Genomic DNA, 21,288 nt, shown 5'->3' with positions numbered 1-21,288 from the left:
CAACAACAACATTTATCTACAAAGGAATCAAAATTTTCTCGTAAAAATCGAAACTTAAAATTAAATTAACAAACTGTGTTAAATCGATTATATTAAATTTAATGTGTATTTAATTATTTATGTATTTATATAAATCATTTTCATACTTTTAAATCTTATTTTATATGCGACGGTGCAGTGCCTGTGTAAATAATTATCTCATGAAAATTAATATTTTAGGAAATATTTAAGAGTTTGTAAAATATTGCTATTTGTATATTCTTTACATGGAAGGCATGATGCGTGCGTCAATTATATTTATTACAACATTAATATAATAAATTATAATAGCCATAACCATTTAAATACAAACAAATTTATCAATATTTCAATTATGCTTATTTTAAAAAATATTTTGTTAGTTTCCGCGAGGTAAGACCAGTGTTAATAAAACATATAGTATATTCATCCATGTAAGAATAATATGTTGTAATCCTTATTGGCAATTTGTTCAATTAATCAACAAAATAGTAATATCTTATAAAATGTAAAGCTGTTGGATTACCTACCAAAATAAATAAATAAATAAAATTTAGTAATAATAAATAAAGTGCATAACAATAACTCTATTTACTTACAATTTTAAATGCCGTTGTGTTTAGATAATTCAATAATATATTAAAATAAAATAAAATTTTCTTGTTTCAGACTAAAACACAACAACTAAAAATCCTTCAATACAATAAAAAAACGTAAAAATCATGAAAATTGGCAAATTTTTTTACTTTTAAATTAAAGTGGTCAAATCTCGCGGTCGCTTATGAAAAAGCGGAAAATAATTTTCACATTTAAATACTTTACTTATATATTTATATCTAATTTACCTATAATCTAAACTACATGATATGCCTCAGTTTCATTAACTATGCTATAATAATAACTATAAAATTGAGCTTTGTTGATATGTTTCGATCCCGCCGTTTTAGCGGTTAATTTATAATTTCATTCTCCAATATGTACCCTTGATGTATATGTTACAAAATGTGTTTTATTGTAGGTATATAAATATTATAAATAATACGAAATACTTTTTTTATATAAAATTATCAGTGGCGTAGCTGTACCTGTAGTTCTTTGTAAAGATTGTCAGTTTGTATAAATGTTATCTATGTAACAGAACTTCGACTTATCAATATTAATGTTTTAACAGCATTTGTAATGTTTGTTTTAGATGTGCTACACCATTTACAACAATAAAGAAAATACAAGAGAAATACATACTTAGATCATTTCTTAAAATTTATGAAACAAAACAAAAGTATATAATAAACTATAAATAACAGTATCTAACCATAAGTAGGTATGATGTATACTTACATAACATTTGTGCTTGAAAAAGACAAAGCGTTAAGATGTTAGAATTTTCAAGACATTCTCAAAACATAATTTTACATTGCATTAGTTATAAATCTGGTAATAATAATATTTATAACACTCATACTAAGCAATTTACACACCCTTTACTTGCCAAATAAATAAAATAAATTGATCTGCAAGTTTTCCATAGAAAAGAACGGGCGGTAACATTTCAAGAACGGTAACACAATAACAAAAGAGCAGAATATTCAAGACCCCAACTACGCAAGAAAGAATAACGCAGACAGTTCAAGCGATTTCCTTAATGGTACATCACATAGAATAGATTCACATTTGTCTACCAAACCGTCCGTTAAAACTCTCCAGAACACAAGAATCTATGTCTATTTCAAATTAAAGCTTCCTTCTTTACCATTTTACATTTTACAATGCCCCGAAGTACATTTATCTAAGTGATATCTATTTTATTCTAGTGCGCAACTCGGCAACTTTCTTTTCTTAAGATAAAGAAGGCGATTTTCAAACTAATCATATTTTTACAAGCTTGTAATTACTAGAAGTCATAAAACAAAACAAGACAAAAAAAGTCTCCATGAAGAAAAATTTAACCCTTCCAATATGTTCTTAGCAAACATTTCTTGCGACGTTTTTACATTGACATCTAACTTTTAAAATTTCCTACTTCCAAAACTTCCATGTTAGCTAACGTTTTGACCACCTAGTGCGCATTTTCAGTTGTTGTAACCAGAATTTAATCATTATTTTATATATTATAAGAATCACATTTGATATTCTAGTATTTGATAAGTTTTATAGATAGTTTCGGTGCTTGAGAAGTAACGGCGAGGTTTGAAAGTTGCAGAGTGCGCGTCTATTGTGCATACACCGATAACCCCTACCCTAACAGAAAGGCGCATGTAACACTATAACACGTTCTACCCCTATCTAACGAGATCGACAAAATTTTATACAAACGAGTGCCAAAGGTATTATATTCTTCTGATAGGTTGCCAATTTCTGAACTTTGGAAGTATTCATTTAGGGGTTTCGTTGTATCGTTTTGTAGGTTTGAATTAATTATACATATTTCCCAATAATTTCACGATACTGTTGTAGTAGTTATTTCCATTTTCATCCGTTGATTTATAATTTCGAGCTCAGAGCTTCGAGATATAAGTAATCACGTTTAAGAATCGATTTATACATGTAACATACATGATATTAAATTTTTTGTCTCTATGTATTCGATATTTCTGTTTACGTTACGACTTTAGTTTTAAATAGTTTGTCTAAATTGTTGAGCAACAACTTTAATAACTCAGGGCCCGGAATCACAGACACAATAGAAAATCTATTGTGTCGTGGACCGATCAGGCCGCTTGAGGCTCAATGGGTTAAAGATATTAATGAGGTTTTATAAAATGAATGTTTGAAATATGCTAATATTATTAAACTGCACTCGTTTGTATCAAAAATCATCTAGCACTATCAGAGCTGGAACAGAATTCTAATAGTGTAAAAGGCGTAGTATATTTATTTACAAAACCCAGCCTTAAGATCCTCCTACAAGCACCAGTTCTAAGTCGAAAATAAACGAAATACACTTAACTAATGATATGTTTAGTTCATCTCAGTCTTCATACTACTACTAGAGTTAGTCCTAAGCTAACGGATTTCACAATCCCATAAGAAAAGGACGCGATTTTTTCAAAAAAGAACTCACCGAAAAGCATCTCCGAAACAATAGTACATCCAATATAATCTCTAGAAAAATATTTAGGTATAATTGCATCAGCAACGAGTTCATTAAAAGTATATATTGTAATACTCACAGCTTTTACGATATGTTTCGTTTCCTTAACGTTATATACATCTATATCTCTTACGTCTATATAATTTGTGATATGTGTTCGTGCTTTATCTAAAGCGAGTGCATCGTGCGAGATATCTCCATAATTCACAACGACTACGTCACTAATATCAATAAATTCATCGTAACATTTCAAAATAGATAAAAAATCTTTTATAATATAACTCTTTGAGAAAGGAACGACTTGTGAAGAGTTTCGTTCCGATTTACTAATCCTAGAGTCGTGTAAATTCGAGAAACAATTGACGATATTTTTGAGAAAGTTAGTGAAGGTAAAATTAAAATGATAGATGATGGTGATGAAGATAATAAAGATATATAATATTTTATTAGGGGTGATGTGAGAGACGTTGGAGCTGGGGGGTGTGGGGTAAACGACATCCACTTCAGCGATCTTGAAGATGGAGAGGAGCAAGTGCGAGGAGATGTCCTCGTGTTGGGAGTTGATACGCGATTTCACGATCTTCAGTACATCGATGCATGCCTCCTGAAAATATTGAAAAAATATTTTTAAGATCAGTGCCAATTTTGATTACTTTTAATGCTAGCAAATTTACGTACTTTGTAGAATGTAGAAATTTTAAAAAGGGAATTGAATTGAAATACCAATTCCATCATGACCATCATAAATATTAATAGACTGACAAATAAAATGCAAGTTCAGTTTACTAACCTTTTCCTTGTCCAAGAGATCGTCCCCAGCTTCTTTAAGTATTTCTTGCTCTTTGGGAGGGATGCTGGCTGATATGATGACATTTTCGTTGCTGATATTGAACAGAGTTAAAGTGCAGTTTGTCTGAAAATTGATATGAAGCAGGGTTATTAAATTGACGAAAGAAATGAACATAGTTCTCGAAAACGTTATTTGTAAATTAAACAAATTTAAGACGAAATATCGGGCCCTATTGAGAGGTATGTGTGATTTATATGTTACTAGGTTTCCACCCGCGGCTTCGCCCGCGCAGTCAAAGAAAAATCCGCATAGTTCCCGTTCCCGTGGGATTTCCGGAATAGCGTCATTTTCCCGGGATAAAAAGTAGCCTATGTCCTTTCTCGGGTATCAAAATATCTCCATACCAAATTTCATGAAAATTGGTTCAGTAGTTTATGCGTGATTGAGTAACAGAAAGACAGACAGACAGAGTTACTTTCGAATTTATAATATTAGTATGGATTTCCAATCTTTTGGTTCATGAAATAGCTCGTTGCTCTGTTTATACATTGCCAGATCTGTGCACTCAATCGGGATCAAAAGTACTTCTTAGTCCATCATCATATTATCCATTCACGCAATTTTTTTAAATTTGTTATTATTACATCTTTAAAATTTCTAACAATTCAGAAACGTAACGTTTTCTGATATACACGTTATAAATATTTCTAATATTACGAATGCAATTAAAGTCATCTTACTATGAACAATATAAAATTTCCCATCATTCCTACTATACAAAATTATTTAAGTCATCTAAATTGCTTCTAAACTAAACTATCCAATACCTGTAGAAATGAAAGACTTTTTAACGGATTTTAAACGCGATTTCTTCATTATATTATTTTCCCGACGTTTCGAACACTTTACAGCGAGCGTGGTCACGGGGAGACTCCTACTAGTCTAATTTCTAAATGTATATTACTCGCGTAAAATCAAACACTAGAAAATACTATATCCAATACCTGATCGCGTGTAACATGGTGCATGTACTGCTGCAGCAGGCGCACGGCGTCCTCCGCGCCGAGCCCGGTGTGCGGCCGCAGCAGCGACTCGTCCACCGCGCTGAACCCCAGCAGCAGGTACACGCCCTCCGGCAGACGGTACTCGCCTGGAAGTGTGTAAGGACTTATTGGAAGTAGCTCTAGCTACATACCAACCTATTCCAAAAACTGGTTGACATTATGAAAGTATGTCTATGTCGTAGTCATATCGTAGACTTGTTCGAGCATTAAGTGAGCAAATCTACGATATGGCCACATCATCTATATATAAGAAAATATTCTCGACGCTATTTTGATGGTTCCAATATTTTAAGAATTTTTATTCATTCCTAAATCGTTTATATTGCCTCTGTTTTTGTTTCATGTTATTTGCTTTTTAATACTTAAAGAATATGAAGACAGCAATTATATTGAAACTTCTACAATATGAAAACAAAGTCTAAAGTCGTTTTTATAACTACTGTTTTTAAATATACCTATTAACACAGAAAACTTGTCAATGTATCTGTGCGTCCTATATATTGCGAATGTTTTTATTAGACTACTGCACTCACCCGGGTTAGGCCGCATGCAGATGAATGATCCAGAGTAGCAGTAGCAGCGGCCGCGGTACGCCTGGTAGGCGGGCGCGGCGTGCGAGTAGTGCGCGAGGCGGCTGGAGCACGGCGCGCGCGGCACGCACGCCACTTTGCACGACACCTGCAGCGACGCCTCGCACACGCACAGGTCCGTGCACTCAGCTAGCTCCGCTGAGCGGTACAGCTAGGGAAACGACCAATACATTGATATATAGCAGAAATAAGAATGGACCTAGAACTGATCCCTGTGGAACACCAATGTTAGAAGGTGCACCGCAAAATCTTTCTTTATTAAAAACAATGGTTTTCCATTCTGAAGGTATGGAACAATGAGATTCTGAACTAGACCTTTAATTCTATAGTAACTGATTTAAGTTTCCATTCTGGAGGTAAGGAAAAATTAGATTCTGAACTAAACCTTTAATTATATAGTAACTGATTAACACAAAATAATGTCTACAAAGTCAAATGTTTTAGGTATGTGATATGTCACCAAAAACAACTTAATGGAATGTGTATATTTATTTAATGAACGAAATTGAGTGAAAATTTGTAGTTCTGTAATCATTGATAGCAAAGTATATAATTTTATTTATTTATTAATTTATTTAGAAATAAGTTACCCATGCCATAGACGCTAGAGAATATGTACTTAGATACAATTTTTACTTTTCCTTCAAAAATATAATTCACAAAATGCAAATTTACAGGTAATCACGTGCTTGTTAAAATTTATTATTTGAAAAAACTTACCCGTCTAGTTTCTCCCATCCTGATAATCTGTTCCTTATCATCACTCTCCGGTTTCTTCACAACGCAGTACTTCGCTGGCTCCAACGTGGTTGGTTTCGGCGTGGTCGTGGTCGTTGTCGTGGTCGTGGTCGTCGTTGTAGTGCTCGTGGACGTGGACGTCGTCTCCGTGGTCGTGACTATCACTGGCTCAGAGATTTGGGCAATTTCATTGGGACCTACTGTTTGTTCCGACATAGTGGTTATGGGACTTAGCTCTTCGCGAGTTTCCTGGAAAATAAAATTATCAATGAAATGGTTTTAATGGCTTAAAACTCAATCTATATTCGTATATATCCTGAATATGGGTTGGGTTTTTAAGCTGTCAAGTCAGTGAAGACGCGTATCGCCTTTTGTTTTTAGTCAAGAGGTTCCGTTCTTTGTCTTCGTCGCTCTTTTGTCTCAATTTAATCAATCAATTTCGTCCCCTTTTGTTTAATTATCAAGCCAGCGCGGTGATGCACGAAGTAAAAAAGGTCCTGTCTTTTCTGGGTATTTAGAACAATCCTGGTTAAATTCATATTGTAAATTTTTAATTATTGGTGATAAATTTAATAAGACGTGACTGTACACACGCAATATATACTTTCATTCCAGTAATATTTATAAAACAAAATATTACCTTGACTTATTAATAAATATTAAATTTATGTTTTTACCAGGATATTCGGATAACGCAGATAAATGTGATAATTAATCTAATAATTACTCAGCAATAAATATTTATGGTCTCCGAACCTCCCATTTTTCCATTCAGACCACAATTCTAATAATTTCCAATGATATCTTCTATCATTAAATGGAAGTTTCAAGACTGCCTACTTTAATGGTATATTTTCGCTTATCTTACCTGACTTACCTAGAATATTTTAAGCTATTGCATAGCTTCTATCGCGGGCCTTGAGCGCGGGGACCGAATCCAGAAATTGCGTAACGAAAAACCTCACGCTCCCCACTCCGACAGGCACGGAAGTGACGGAGGTGTGGCTTGAAGGCATGCTATGCAATAGCTTTACCGCGGCAGTCCCCGAGTGCCACACGTATTTTTTTTTAGTATAGTGTCTCACCTGTCGAACCTCCGCCTTCGGCAAGTCCAGTGTTACATGCTGTGTGGTGTGTCTATGGTGGGTGGTAGTGCGGTGATGGGTCGCGGGTTCGGGCGCCACGGTGATGTAACGAATGCCGTTGTCGAAGGGAGTGGTGGTCAGCAGCGGCCCGTAGGTCTTCACGTGGTAGTCGCTTTGGGATTCCACTGGAAATTTTAATGATATTGTGATATAAACATCTCATATTAGAATGAAATCAATGATTATATTACAACTTATGTCATCCAAATGATTCGCGTAGAAAAGAAGTTATGTAATTCGTTTTATTTATGGTTACTTAATAATATTATGATACCACTTAAATTGAGGAAATTAACAAACTATTTGCTCGTCCTTGAATCTTATAATATTGATTGCTTGAAATTAAAGTAGTTACGGTATAAATTTATATTTAAAAATGTATATAGTTACGGTATGATTTTGTTGGCTTATTAGCACGTAATCATCGGTAGTAGGTAATTGGATTTACGATTGCTTTAGGGTACTCGAGGATATATCTTATAGCTCCATCTATAAGATATATCCTCGCCTTTACAATACCAGTATTCCTGCTACTGTATCCTATGAATATCCATCAAATTATACTTTTACTAAACAGCTTACTACTCTTCCACTTATCATAACAAATTTTACATTATCTATAATATAAAAATTAATCCCAAAGCTATGATATATAAAAGAGCTAGATACGTTACCCGCTCTCTATTTTGGCAAGAAAAAAATCAGGTAAGTGCCCGAGTTTCACTTAGTCACGCACCATTCAGCGTCGTGGCTGGACGTTCTTTTTGTATTTTAATCGGCAGTTGTTATTACGAAGTACATGAGTGAGACATGTATTATGTCTCGTGCGTGAGAGTGAAAGAGAGAACAACTGTATTGGTGATAATGCGTTATAGTAGGGGAGCCCAAGAGGGGATTTTGGGATTTACTCGAGCGCGTCAGATTACTATAAGGGACGGTACCTTAGCTATTCATTAGTACCTCTAGTCAATATGAGCAGTTATGGTTGGTGGGTGCGCTCAGGGGCCCCGCTGGAAAATTTGAATAATCCATAATTCCCTAAGGTTGAGCTCGAATCGTCAGATTAGCGAAATGGGGACTTCTTATATTGTAATTAACCCCCCCATATATTAATCTGACGCGCTCGAATAATATTACTTTAATTTTTTACCCTTTCTTCATAGCGATTAAATCGCCACTTAAATCGTCAGATTAACGTATACTATTTTTCAGTGACGTCCTGGAGCATGCAAAATATCAATATCTAACGCGCTTGAGTATTTCCAAGCCAATTTTTTTCTTTTTTAAATTAAAAAAAAATCAAAAAACCCTTCCCCACCGCTAAAAGTGAAAACATTATAGGACCTTTTTTTCTCGCTATGGTCTAATCTACCAATTCTAATAGGTTCCCGTGACGCTCGAGTAAATCCACATTTAGCATCCTGGGCTCCCCTACTATTAGTAAGTAGGTATGTATTAATTACGCTGTTTTTTAGTGCAATGATGTTGGCGTATGCCGCGTCTACTAGTATAATAGGTCATTGTCCCAAAGTGTGTTGGTAAGCGCATAACTTGAGAACGGCTTAACCGATTTCGTTAATTCTTTTCTTATAATATTCCTTGAAGTTCGAGGATGATTCTTATGTAGAGAAAACGTGAATATGTACCACGGGAGAAGCCGGGGCGGACCGCTAGTGTAATATAAATATGAATCGTCTGCTACAACACCTTTTCCCTACAAAAAGGCCTAACAACTCACCAACACAAGGATTCAGCCACAACAGCCTCTGCCAGCCAAGACAGTCATACAGTTGCGCAAAGTCCGTTCCCCTGCACGCACACGCAGCCCGTAGCTGCGTCCCCAGCACGGCCACCACAGCCGCACGGCATGCAGCCGGCGAGCCCGCGCAGCCTTGCGTCACTGCGTCCACCGCGCACCATTGCTCGTAGTTCTCTAGGCGGATTCTGGTGATGGGAATTTTTGGTTAAATCAGATTTCTACTTCTAGAACTTTCTACAAACTCGAAATTTTCTACAGATTATATTATAGTCTGGCAATTAGTCAATCAGACTAGTTCAAATGATGCAACATAAGCATAAAAATACATTCGTAAATTATATAATTATTATATTTGGCTGGAAAAAATATAGCCTATTTCATAGATTTCGTTCTCACTTCTCAAAATACAGTCAGCACTGTATCAAGGAACCATATTACACTTAAATTTTTTTTCTATGACTTTCAAACACTTAAAATTTTTTCTTTAACTTTTAAGACCTTCATAGAGTAAAATCTACATTTTAAAAATCGTGATTGTTTGATGAAAATACACCTATTGTTTCCATTTAAACAGAGAGCATTATCAAATGAAATTTCAAACACGAATTTTATTTTTTATAAATGACACAGATTGTATATTGAACATAATAATTTGTCCTTCATTTTCGGATTCATGTTCATTACGAAGCATGTTTCATGAAATCAACAATCAAAATTAAATTAATCAAAAAGATCAAATCTGAAATAATAAATAAGTACAATTGAAACCAAAATTATGCAACGTGTATTTGAATTAGAAACACGAATTTTAGAAGAAAATAATAAAAGAAAGTGTATCCGTAAAGCGGGCTTGACCTTTTTCTTGTTTTTGGTATTTCAGGTGCTCAGAATTTTCATGTTAACGTTTATAAATATAATATGGAATAAGCACGAAGGTCTCAAATATAGTTATTATGAAAGGTTTGTATATGACCGTATTTACAAAATTGTGTTTATCATTATAGTAACAAACAAATTAAGTACATAGAAAACAAGTTATGTTATGGTAGAAGAACATTAAACATTATAACAAAATCTCCAAGCCAATCGAACTTAACCACTAAGCGTAAGCATACCTATAAAACACTAATATTTCTAAAACAATATCATCGTTTCGTTTAAACTAGTTCTTAAGTTTTAAAGGAATATCTATATGGATTTATAGACCTCAGTATTAAAGGGAGTTTCAAGCGATTCCCCTAAGATCTCTTAGTTATGAATTGGCAATTTGGGTGTAGCTGAGTAAATCCAGACAAATGTCGAAATAATGCCTTATCGCCAACCTTTTATCCTCACTTAAGTCTGAACAGGCTTTTCACGTCTTTTCTACTTATGTTTACAACTTTTGTTTATTTAAAGACTGTAGTTTTTTGTTTGAGAACTTTTGCAATCTCATCGCAAAGAATTTAAGCCCTTTTATGTAGTTTGTGAACAGACTTCATATCGTTATAAGAAAGTGTGGTTGGATATTTTTCCGGTTAGGTTAGGACGTTAGGTTAGGCTAAATATGTAAAACATATTATTATGTATAAATTTTGTGTTCAAAGGTCTGCAACGAAAGTTTAATTAGGTATATTTCGAAAAATATATAACTTAGAATTAAGTGCTCATACATAAATTTCATTCTAATAAAAAGTTAATTTATTGTTCAAAGGTTGTTTTTTGAATAAAAAATAACTACTGCAATATCATGTTCATTAAAATGTTTTACATAGGGAATAATAAGACAAATAAATTCAAGCTAAACCAACTGACATTTGATTCTTCGCCCACGCTTGCTATCATACCAAATTATATTCATACAAATTTTACAACAAAATGTTAAACTGTGTAGAAATTGAGTAGGCATTTGAAATAATATTTCCTCAACCTACGTACTGTGTAGGCAGCTCTATACTTACAATAACTGATTTATTAATCATTCGAACTTTGCCAATTATTCGAATATCATTGTACTGTTTAAATTTAGAGGAAAAAATATGTACTTTTTAACATTTCTCTGGAATATTTGGATCGGTAATTCCCGACGTTCACTTTATTTCGTACATAATCGAAAGACAGACTGTTTTAAAATGTGTGTATGGATTTATTTTCACGTGTTAATTGTTTTAAATTATGATCCAAGTGGTTAATTAAATAAGTTCGTATTTACTTGGAAACATTAATTTAAAAAGAGACGATTTTTTTCATTCGAAAAAGAAGTGAATGTATAGCGCGTTTATAAAAGTCCAGCCATTAAAATTCCTAAACGGTTCTCGTAATCTGCTAAAAGACTATTAGATTTATTCATAAGCAAATTGTGAAAAGCGACCCTAATGCAATATCGAATTGCCCAAATTCAGCATCTGCAAAGTTGACTATTTTTAGTTTGCTGTATCGATGAGTTAGGGATGGGATAACGTTTCGGTGTTAATATATCACTGTGAAAAATACTACAATCCTGTTAAACATCATTTTTTTAAATCCGTTTTTAATAAAGATTCTTAAACATGAAACGAATGAAGTTAGGTTTGTATTATAATATTATGTTCTCCGGGACTCGTGTAGATTTTATATTTCGAGTGGTTTCGAGTTTTCTTTTGCTCTATCTATTCATCAATATTCTTCAGAATGGCGTGAATACGGAACATAAAGACGAAGACTTATTTATTACTAGCCTCCGCCCGCGACTCCGTCCGCGCGGATGTCGGTCTTCGCGTGGATGGTTTATCCATTTTGAGTAACTCTGACAATGACATCTTATAAATATCTATTGTACCCAAATACGGCTAGGCCTATGATAATACGCAACGTGTGTTCGCGGTTCTACAGAACAACGTCTATGGATAAAACTGAAAAATTAAGATAATTTTTTTTTCTAAGTATTTTTCCAGGATAAAAAGTATCCTATTTTACGCCCAGGATAATAAGGTATAATTATACCAAGTTTCATCGAAATCGAACCGGTAGTTTTCACGTGATGCCTTCACATACAGACAGACAGACAGACAGACAGACAAAAATTTTCTTAATCACATATTTGGGTTTGGTATCGATCCAGTAACACCTCCTGCTATTTATTTTTTCAATATTTTCAACGTACAGAATTGACTCTTCTACAGATTTATTATATGTATAGATTATAGTAGTATATTTTAAAATGGATATCTAAAACCATATATTGCAACATGTCGTTGTTTAGTATTCAACTTTAATTATATTCGTGTCTATACGCACTATGTAAAACATTCATGTTTATTTCTGTCATGTCTATTTGCATTTTAAAGCTACCAGGGCAGTATATTATTATTAGTCTGTGTACCAGGGCGATGATCCATTTTCGCTGCATTCCTTAATTACCTATATATAAATTAGTCACCTATTCCTTAGAAAATTATACAAAATCGAACCACAACGATGAATTCTTGACAAAAAAGTATAAATATAATAAGTTTTAGGTATGGCTTCAATAGAATTTAATTAATTTTAGAAGTAAAAATAGCGCGTATCAGAAACTCCGTTACCAAGAAGTAACAGTTACTTGTAACAACTTGTGATATATCACAGTGACGTTCTAACACTACAGTGATGCCGTTCCATGTCCTTTCTATTCAATTTGGGGGCGTTCTCGCATCAATCGAATGGGTTAACATGTCTATTGGATATAGCTTTCTGAATATATCCTATTACCGTGGTGATTGCATTGCTGTCACGCTGTTTTCCAGCAAATGAAATGTGCCAATATTGGACGCTTTGCCGGCATACAAACGGTAATTAGCCGGGCTGGGGAATTATTTAATCGTAGTTTTCGAACGAATAGTATCGGTATAAAAGTTTCTAAGGCGTATTGATATTTCTTGTAGTTGGTTACGCTACGTTGTGCATTGAATAGATTATAGAACGACTCGTTCTGTGGAAATGCTACGTGTTATATAACGGAATTAAAAGCTTTTCTGTTAAGTTCTACACTTGCAGATATTAATATCAATTATGCTATTCAGATGAAGCTTTCCATTAGTTAAAGAGTTTATTTAATCGGTCGTGTCATATTGGAGTTGAGTAATAGCAATAGTTTTATATTGTTCAATTTTATTTTAGCTGTAGCAATTTTGTTTTCGCCAGTGTGGTCAAAATAAATTTTTATGGTAATAATGATAATTATTTTATCCCCTTGAGGGAAGAATTTATCAAATGCCTGCATAATAATGGCTACCTGCAAACAAAATTCCGTCCGATCGGTTCTGTAGTTTGCTGGTTGTTTGCTACGCGTTGATAGGTCAGTCAATCATCTTTTCTTTTTATACATTGTTATATTTACCTGCACTCCGGATCCTCTCGGCAGGTATGCGCCAGAGTATGACAAGCTGGCAGCGGTGAACCGACGGGAGGACGTTGAGCACACGACGGGTGGAGTCTCTCTTGTGCGTTCATACACGAGTCTTCTTTGTTATCCGTTTTCCTGTATAAAGAAAGAAATATTTATTGGTAACTAGTTGTGTGATGTCGCGGACCAAAAGCTGTTTCTATATGTTATGTGTTACTGATTTAACGTATATTAATGTAAAGTTTATCCAAATCCGTTCCCACAAACTTTCGCAGTAGTATAGGATAGTAAGATAAGATGTCCATTAAGATGTACAAACAAATAATCTACAAAGTGAACTGTGAATTTAACGCCAAAGGAATATTGAATTACATTACCTTATCTGACTATTATAATACGGTATTATTTAATAATGGATATTTTTATTACCGAACATTATCGTGATTTGTAGAAAAGACATTATTTATGAGTATCGAGAATTTGGTGCTAGCATAATGGTATTCCTGAAAGTATCAAGTTTTCGTTCTTGCAAAGAAATATAATAAGTTTTATTACTATATAAACTGTATAATATATTTAGAATTATTTATAATATTTATTCATGTAATAGCTTCATGAAACTTGTTCGATAAATTATAAGAGCTGAGCTTTTCGAAATCGTAAACTTTAGTTCAAGAAATTACAGAACGAAAAGTATTTCTCAATATATGATATTTAATAAAAATCTTTATTGGCATATGGCCATTGAGCCCCGAGCGGCTCGATCGGGCCACGACACAATAGATTTTCTATTGTGTCTGTGATTCCGGGGGCTGTTTTATTAATATTACAGGTATATGTAACCTAATGCCCTGAATTAGTTAAATACTATGGTCTTAGGAGGCTACTCCTTAAAAGTACAGATACTGATATGAAACATACAAAAATAAATCTACATATAATATGAAAGTAGAGTTTTTTCAGTATTGTACTTCGCTTTAAGGGTATATAAATTGTTTTCTTTGCACAAATACATTAGTTTAATGGATCTCAAATTAAGAATTGCACGAGCTTTCCCAGAATCCCAATATAAGTTGTTCTTAGTAACAGAAGGTAAGAAGTTTTGTTTTAATTGGTACCGAAGTTGTTAAGTAAATCACGGGCTACACAATGTACAGTGTTTTCCTGTTTGAGGTCCAGTAGGGGAGATATTTTATCCGACTATTCGAAAGAAGAATGCTTTTTTATGTATTAAATGTCGTGGATTTTAAACTTGATTAATCATGTAGAGCTTTCTTATGAGTCGTTAGTTTTTATTTTTACATTTAAAATAGTTAATTTAATATCTTTTATCCAACTTCTTTTTACGAAGAGCTACAAATCATATCAAGTGTAGCTTAAACTTATTTTACTCTGTATGTGAGAATTTAATTTAAAATTATCACTTGTAAAAGATTTCTTATTGTTAAGATTGGTAGGTATATTTAATAAATAAGATGATTATTTAATATTATTTTACCATTCAAACAATATTTTCTGCCAAATTAACTTATAAGCACGGCAATTACTATAATAAATCATAGTAGAGCAAACTGATATAAGAATTACACACTCATAACTAAACCTAATTAACATCTTTGTACCATTTTCACATAATTCATAAATAGTATACTCACTTGCACAAACAAAACGCGATTTCCGTGTTCCAATGAACGCCAGGCTTCCTATAAAAGTTCCGCAGAGCCGCCATGCACCCCTCTCGGTCGCAGTCCGTCGCATGACACTTTTGCAGCACCGGCGTCAGGGACCCCACACATTCACTGTCCTTGATACACGTGTCCAGCGCCACGTGGCACGTCGACTGCAGCGCCGCCTTGTCGTCACCTGCTTTACCGTTTTCCTTCCCAATCCTCTCTGTAGGTGTATGTTATATATTAGCATGCGCCCATCTTGTGCGAAACGTGCAGGTTGTCTAATATTAGTATTATTTCGTGATATACGTTTCTATCGCTTTGACGCCTCGAACGTTCGACCTATTGCTAACCGAATTTAAACTAAGTTGGATTTGTCAGTGTGAATAATAAAATATCTCGTCTGTGTGCTGTGCCATATACATGTTGATATTATAGGAATAAATAAATATACTCGTAAAATAAAATATATCACATAAACGTGTCATGAAAATATGTAAATATTAAACCAAATAAAAATATAACTCAAAAATGGATAAATAATGTAATATAATAAAATAGTGTTAAAGTGGTAATAATACATTACTACATGCGTAAATAGGAAATACTTATAAAATAATTAAATAATTTGTGAAATCATGGAACTCGTGTACAGTATGAGCTGATCATGATAGATTTATATTACGTGAGAAAAACTTTTTGATTGCAAGCAAAACTCGATATACCATGCTAATATTGTGTATAACTGTAAAAATATAATTTTATCCGAATCTTATTCCGTAACTTACCACCTAAATATAAATTTAAAGTCAAGTAAAAAAGTAGTTAAATCGACACACAAAATTGGTCTCGCATAAATCTGAATCGCAAAGCTTCGCGAAGATGTGTCAAAGCTGTCTAAACCGCTTTTAAATCTTCTCTTGCTTGTATGAATTAAGAAAGCAAGGTAAATGTAAGCTCTAGATGCTTATTCATTACTTTCACTACGCAAAGCTTTACTTTTTTATCTACCGGTAAAACCCTCCTTAAATCTACGGGACTAAACTCTCTATCTCTGGGTTAGGGACTAAAGTGGATGGTAATGACATGAGTCCTGGTAGTGCCAGAAACAAATCCGTGTTTGATGACGGTGTTCTTCTACCTGTACAGATCCGAAGCTAAACGTGTCGTTACGATATCTATGGTTAAATATTTTGTTAGTGTACCTGATATTTATCGTAACACTTTAATCTTAATCGTCGACTAATCTCTTTAAGACTAGTCTAGTTTCTAGAGATTAGTGAACGTAATAATACATACGGTTTTCATCGATATATCCCGGTCCGTAGACGGTCTTGGTCGCGTATAGCGGGTCTTCGCTGCCCCCCGGCTCATGGTTCCAGCGGTGGTAATGATGACCGTGGGGTTTGTAGTGCGGGCTCGCATAGCGATGGACGTGACTCATTATGTTGTCCGGGGCGATTAGATTGCCGTCCTGCGTTATCGACATACCGCCAATCCATGACGTCACGCCTGTCGTGTTCCGATTTGCATTTCGTCCGTCCGACATCAGCTTTACTGGAATTGAATCCGTATCGCTTAGCTGAGGCAAGCGACGACCGGGCCGTAGCGCGAACGGACTCTAATTACTAAGGCGATCGCGCAGGGCCGGTCTCACATATATACATAACCCTACTAAATAAAAAACGACAAACAAACAACGATATCCAAAAACGTATGATACAAAGGACAAAAATTAAAAACCACGTACGTTAATTTTGGATACTGATTATTTATTATTAGCAAAGCTCTTTACGACGTTATAAAACAGTCGTTAAGCAAAATCTATGCCGCGCAGTAACCATAGAAATCGTAGAAATAGGAGATGCAGACACATGCAGCATGCTTATATATACATTGAACACAATTTAGACTTTCAAACGATCGCGTTAATTGGATTAATTGGCTCATTCCCTTCCGTTGAAAGTCTAAAGTGGTTTTAAATTTAAGGAATAAAGGAAAGTAGCAGTACTGAAAGCATGCGGGCATAAAGTAGGAGCGAATTAATGGTTTCATTTCTTTCAAAGCCAAACTAAAGTTAGAGTCGGTTGCAGCGGAAACGAGTTATTGTTTCTATTAATACTAAGATTCAGAATATTCTAGTATCACATTCGAAGTCCGTTTTATTCCCACCTTTAACCTTTTCAAGTGCTCATAACATCTAATGATAATGAAGGATGAGGCAATGTCGTGTTTAAAAATGTTTTAAGACGAAACGTTCACACCTCTAGAATTCTTTCAATCCATAAAATACTTTTTCTCCTGAATAAAATTTGCAAGATCACCAACATATTTACCCAATGAAAGCGTATTGCAAAGTGAATTCAGTCATAATTCAGCCAAACAGGCTGGTCACTCACGCGCTCCTACCTTACGAAGCGATAGCGAAGCGTGCAGTGCAAGAGGCGACGGAATCCGATAGACACATAGAGAGAGAGAGAGGTGCGGCGGCGGTTACCGTGACGGGGCCGAGAGGGGCGCGGGGAGAGGAGGGCGGCGCGAAGCAGGCTTGCGGCGGCGGCGCGGGTCATCAGGCGGGTCCCGTTCTCCGTGAGCAGCAGGATGGTACCGTCCGGGGCCGCGTATCTGGTGAGCGGCGGCGCGCGAGCGGCCGGCTTCCTCGGCTCGAACAGCACTCGCACCGCCGGCGGACATTCGCCCCAGGCCGCCGCTGCCCCACAACCACGTTACCAACAACCACTGACCGCCCCCGAGCCGAACCGCACTCGGAATACACTTAACGGACCATCGACTTTGCTCCGCCGGCAAATCGACGCCTCCCTTAAGAGTACTCCCGTGAAAGGTAGACATAAGAGTAAGGATATTGTACGCCGCCCCGACAATGCGCTATCAGTAGCAGGCGCAGACCATCACCGAAGGCCGAAGGTGTGAAGCCAAGAGTTGAGGTAACTGCGGGCATGTACGGTGTGTGAGGTCAGGAGTACACTAAAAAGAAGCTCAGTGTCCGTGAAACATAAAGGTATACAGCCTTGTGTAGTAAATTAGTGATCTAACTTTCTCCTAAGGCTAATGCCTAGCATCTAACAGTGTAGAAATTAATAGGCAGGTAACGAAACGAAAAGATGAACGAAAATAAAAAGGTACGAAACAAAACTAATATAACACGTTGACAACTATTTTGTTTGAGTCTAGAACTCATGAAGCTTTTAGGTGAAGTGTTTATGTTTGTGGTTTATATTTGTTATAAAATATAAAATTAGTTCTTTATTTTTTTAGTGTTTTGTTTGAAATATATGAAATGAAGGCACACAATAATGCACATCGGTAAAATAATATGACGTGTTGTTTACAATGTGTAGGAGTAACTTCGGGGGTCCCACAAGGCGCTGTACTTATACACATATTATTCATAAGATATGCAATTGTTAATTATTAGTTATTGAAATGACGGATAGTGTCACATTAAGTCACTGGTGTTCCTAAGCATTGCCATTATATTTAACACTTAAAGCTATATAGTATCTTATACATTTGTATTGAGTGAGATAATATTTTCAGAGAAAAATCGAGCAAAGCTTCGTAAACCCTGTTATTGAAAAGAACCTATCATAACACGAATTCAGCGCGATGACATGCAATTCACAGATTTTCAACAAATATTTGTTCGACAAAAATATTTTTTAGCTTTATCATTTTTATGAAGTGAAAATATTACTAGGTTTGCTGTTGACTATCGTGATTGAATATATTTCATAGAGGCTGTAGGTATAACATTAATATAATATGTAATATAATAATAGGTATGTTGCAGCCGAAAGGCACACAAAGTAGGTACCTATTATATATGTAATACAGTTTTTATATTCGATTGATATATATTAAAAAAAATAAACATATTTATGTATTACATCCAATATGGAATACATAAATATGTTATACAACTTATAATTAGATAAATGTATCAAATTGAAACAAATTATTATTATTAAAAAACTATTGAAACATCACACATTTATTAGAATGTCACTTCACAATTTACAGCAGTTACCACTATTTTTCACTGAGCCTCGGATATTTCCCCGTACAAGTAACCAGAGTAATTTTCGAACAGTTGTATTCGTTCCCACGTATAAAACGGTCCGGGCGAAACTTATTGTCGTCAATGTTTTATAGGCACAGGTCAAAGTAACCCGTTACAGTAAAACTAACTGTTCTCTGTCCCAAATTAAGTTAACAAAACGTTCGAGAATAATAAAGTGATAGTGGTTCTTGTAATAAGAAATTGTAATTAAAGCGTGAGGATTTTGTCATAATGCGACGAATAACGGGTTTTCATATCTATAAATTAATTGTATTGAAACTTGAAATAAAAATAATGAAATATAAATAAAAGTAAAACAACTATGATTAACTATTTTACTGCACTTATTAAGTTTGGCACAGAGAAGATGAAATCTGAAATTTTTATTCCAGGCCGAACTATGGAACTTAATAGAAATAAGAAATATGCATGTAGAGTCGCTAATGAAGAGTGAAAAAATGAATTTAAAATGTCCATATTCACTAAGAAAAGCTTGTCACAATGCAGTCCTTGCCAAGTATGAACTAACATAAATTTTAGCAGCTCAGAACGAAGCAAATTTCCAATTGAAAATATATTCTCGCTATGATTTAAGGAATTTGTAAAAGTGCCATTAAATCTCAAATCTTGATTCAGTTCAGAAATTTTCATGTCATTTATCATTCTGACCCGTTTTAATATTGATTTTAGAGACAATTACTAATATAAACTTAGCTGTTCCGGAAAATGTATTTCTGCCTTACTCTCATTACTTTGGAGTTTGGGGTGTAAAAATGTTCGATTTTCAGACCTACCCGAAACAAAATTTCATCAGAATCGGTCAAGCCGTTTCGGAGTAGTTTAACTTCAAGAGAATTTTATATATCAGATGAATATTAAATATACGGTTCTGTATGAAGTAATCGTTTATTTTTTAAATATTTTTCCGTCTACACGCTTGCATGTTATCAACATACGTAACTCATTACGGAAAGGTAAGTTAATATAATTAAGTTTTTATCCTTCAGAATGTAAATAGTCTTTTTAAACATAACATTTTAAATTATAACTGTATATTTATTTAATAATTAATTTATGGGTTTAATATTGAAACATAAATAACAGTAGCTATTCTATTAAATGGTAAACTTTTTTTCATAGAAATCTAAATAATGGTTTTGGTTCTTGGAATAGGAAATTGTTTTTAACTGTTGTATTGTTATTTGTACATTGTACAATGTTATTCGTAGATATTTTGTAACAACCAAGGTACTCATATTCGTTATAATCACAGTATTGCAATATTATAGTAAATATCGTAATACTGTGTTATAATATTCTGTTAACGTTACGTACAAATTAAGTTATGTATCCTTATATTATATATTATCCTTCCTTATCTTACATACATATTGTTTTATAATTATATGAAAATTATTATGCTGCGTAAAATTTCCGCCACGAAAGAATTATTATACCAAATCATACTTAGTTCATTCATTAATCATTTCAGAAATAACACACTTCAATTAGCCCCAAAACATTGTTTCAACCGATTTTACTTTTCTACGCAATCCCGAACACCTCAATCACAAAATAGGACGGAAAATCGGTGTCAAAGAATTGTTCAAAAGGTTTACTTCTGTAGACCGACCTCAAAGTACCCTTCGCACAAAGGCGGCAAAGTGAATGGATTTCCTTCCTATTGTTTCTTTTGTATGCCTTCTTGATTTTTAGATTATTATTCAATTGATGTTATTGGCGCGAAGGGTGACTGGAGTTTCGTATATTTTGTTTAGGTGTAAATGCTACTTTATCGTATGGTGAAAGATGACTGTGCAAATATGTTCATCTGCAGAATCGCTCAAAATTTAGAATTAAGGTATTTTATTGTACAAATATTCCAATTTAATATTTTTCTCTATAGGTACCAAGTGTATTTAATTCAAGCCGCACAATGCTTTGTTTTAGTTGTATTGTTTGTGTCGACCTCTGTTACGAAAAACAAAAGTTGTAGAAAT

General features: G+C 34.3%; 1 protein-coding gene across 1 annotated transcript in view; it reads right to left on the bottom strand.

Moving 5' to 3' along the window:
* Positions 1 to 2,746: 2,746 nt before the first annotated feature.
* Positions 2,747 to 21,288, bottom strand: part of LOC123703519 — a 173,174-nt gene continuing 154,632 nt past the window's right edge. Inside the window, exons 7-16 of the mRNA XM_045651559.1 lie at positions 16,507 to 16,764; positions 15,193 to 15,430; positions 13,532 to 13,672; positions 9,175 to 9,380; positions 7,377 to 7,561; positions 6,274 to 6,540; positions 5,497 to 5,704; positions 4,904 to 5,049; positions 3,900 to 4,022; positions 2,747 to 3,713 (exon numbers count right to left, since the gene is read on the bottom strand). Coding sequence (XP_045507515.1) covers positions 2,994 to 3,713; positions 3,900 to 4,022; positions 4,904 to 5,049; positions 5,497 to 5,704; positions 6,274 to 6,540; positions 7,377 to 7,561; positions 9,175 to 9,380; positions 13,532 to 13,672; positions 15,193 to 15,430; positions 16,507 to 16,764 — 2,492 coding nt within the window. The 3' untranslated portion in view covers positions 2,747 to 2,993. The remainder of the gene's footprint in view (positions 3,714 to 3,899; positions 4,023 to 4,903; positions 5,050 to 5,496; positions 5,705 to 6,273; positions 6,541 to 7,376; positions 7,562 to 9,174; positions 9,381 to 13,531; positions 13,673 to 15,192; positions 15,431 to 16,506; positions 16,765 to 21,288) is intronic.

Source organism: Colias croceus, chromosome 26 (assembly GCF_905220415.1).
Source record: "Colias croceus chromosome 26, ilColCroc2.1".
In the NCBI taxonomy this organism is placed as follows: domain Eukaryota; kingdom Metazoa; phylum Arthropoda; class Insecta; order Lepidoptera; family Pieridae; genus Colias; species Colias croceus.
Note: the sequence above shows the minus strand (reverse complement) of the source record. Positions and strands in the feature narration are given on the sequence as shown.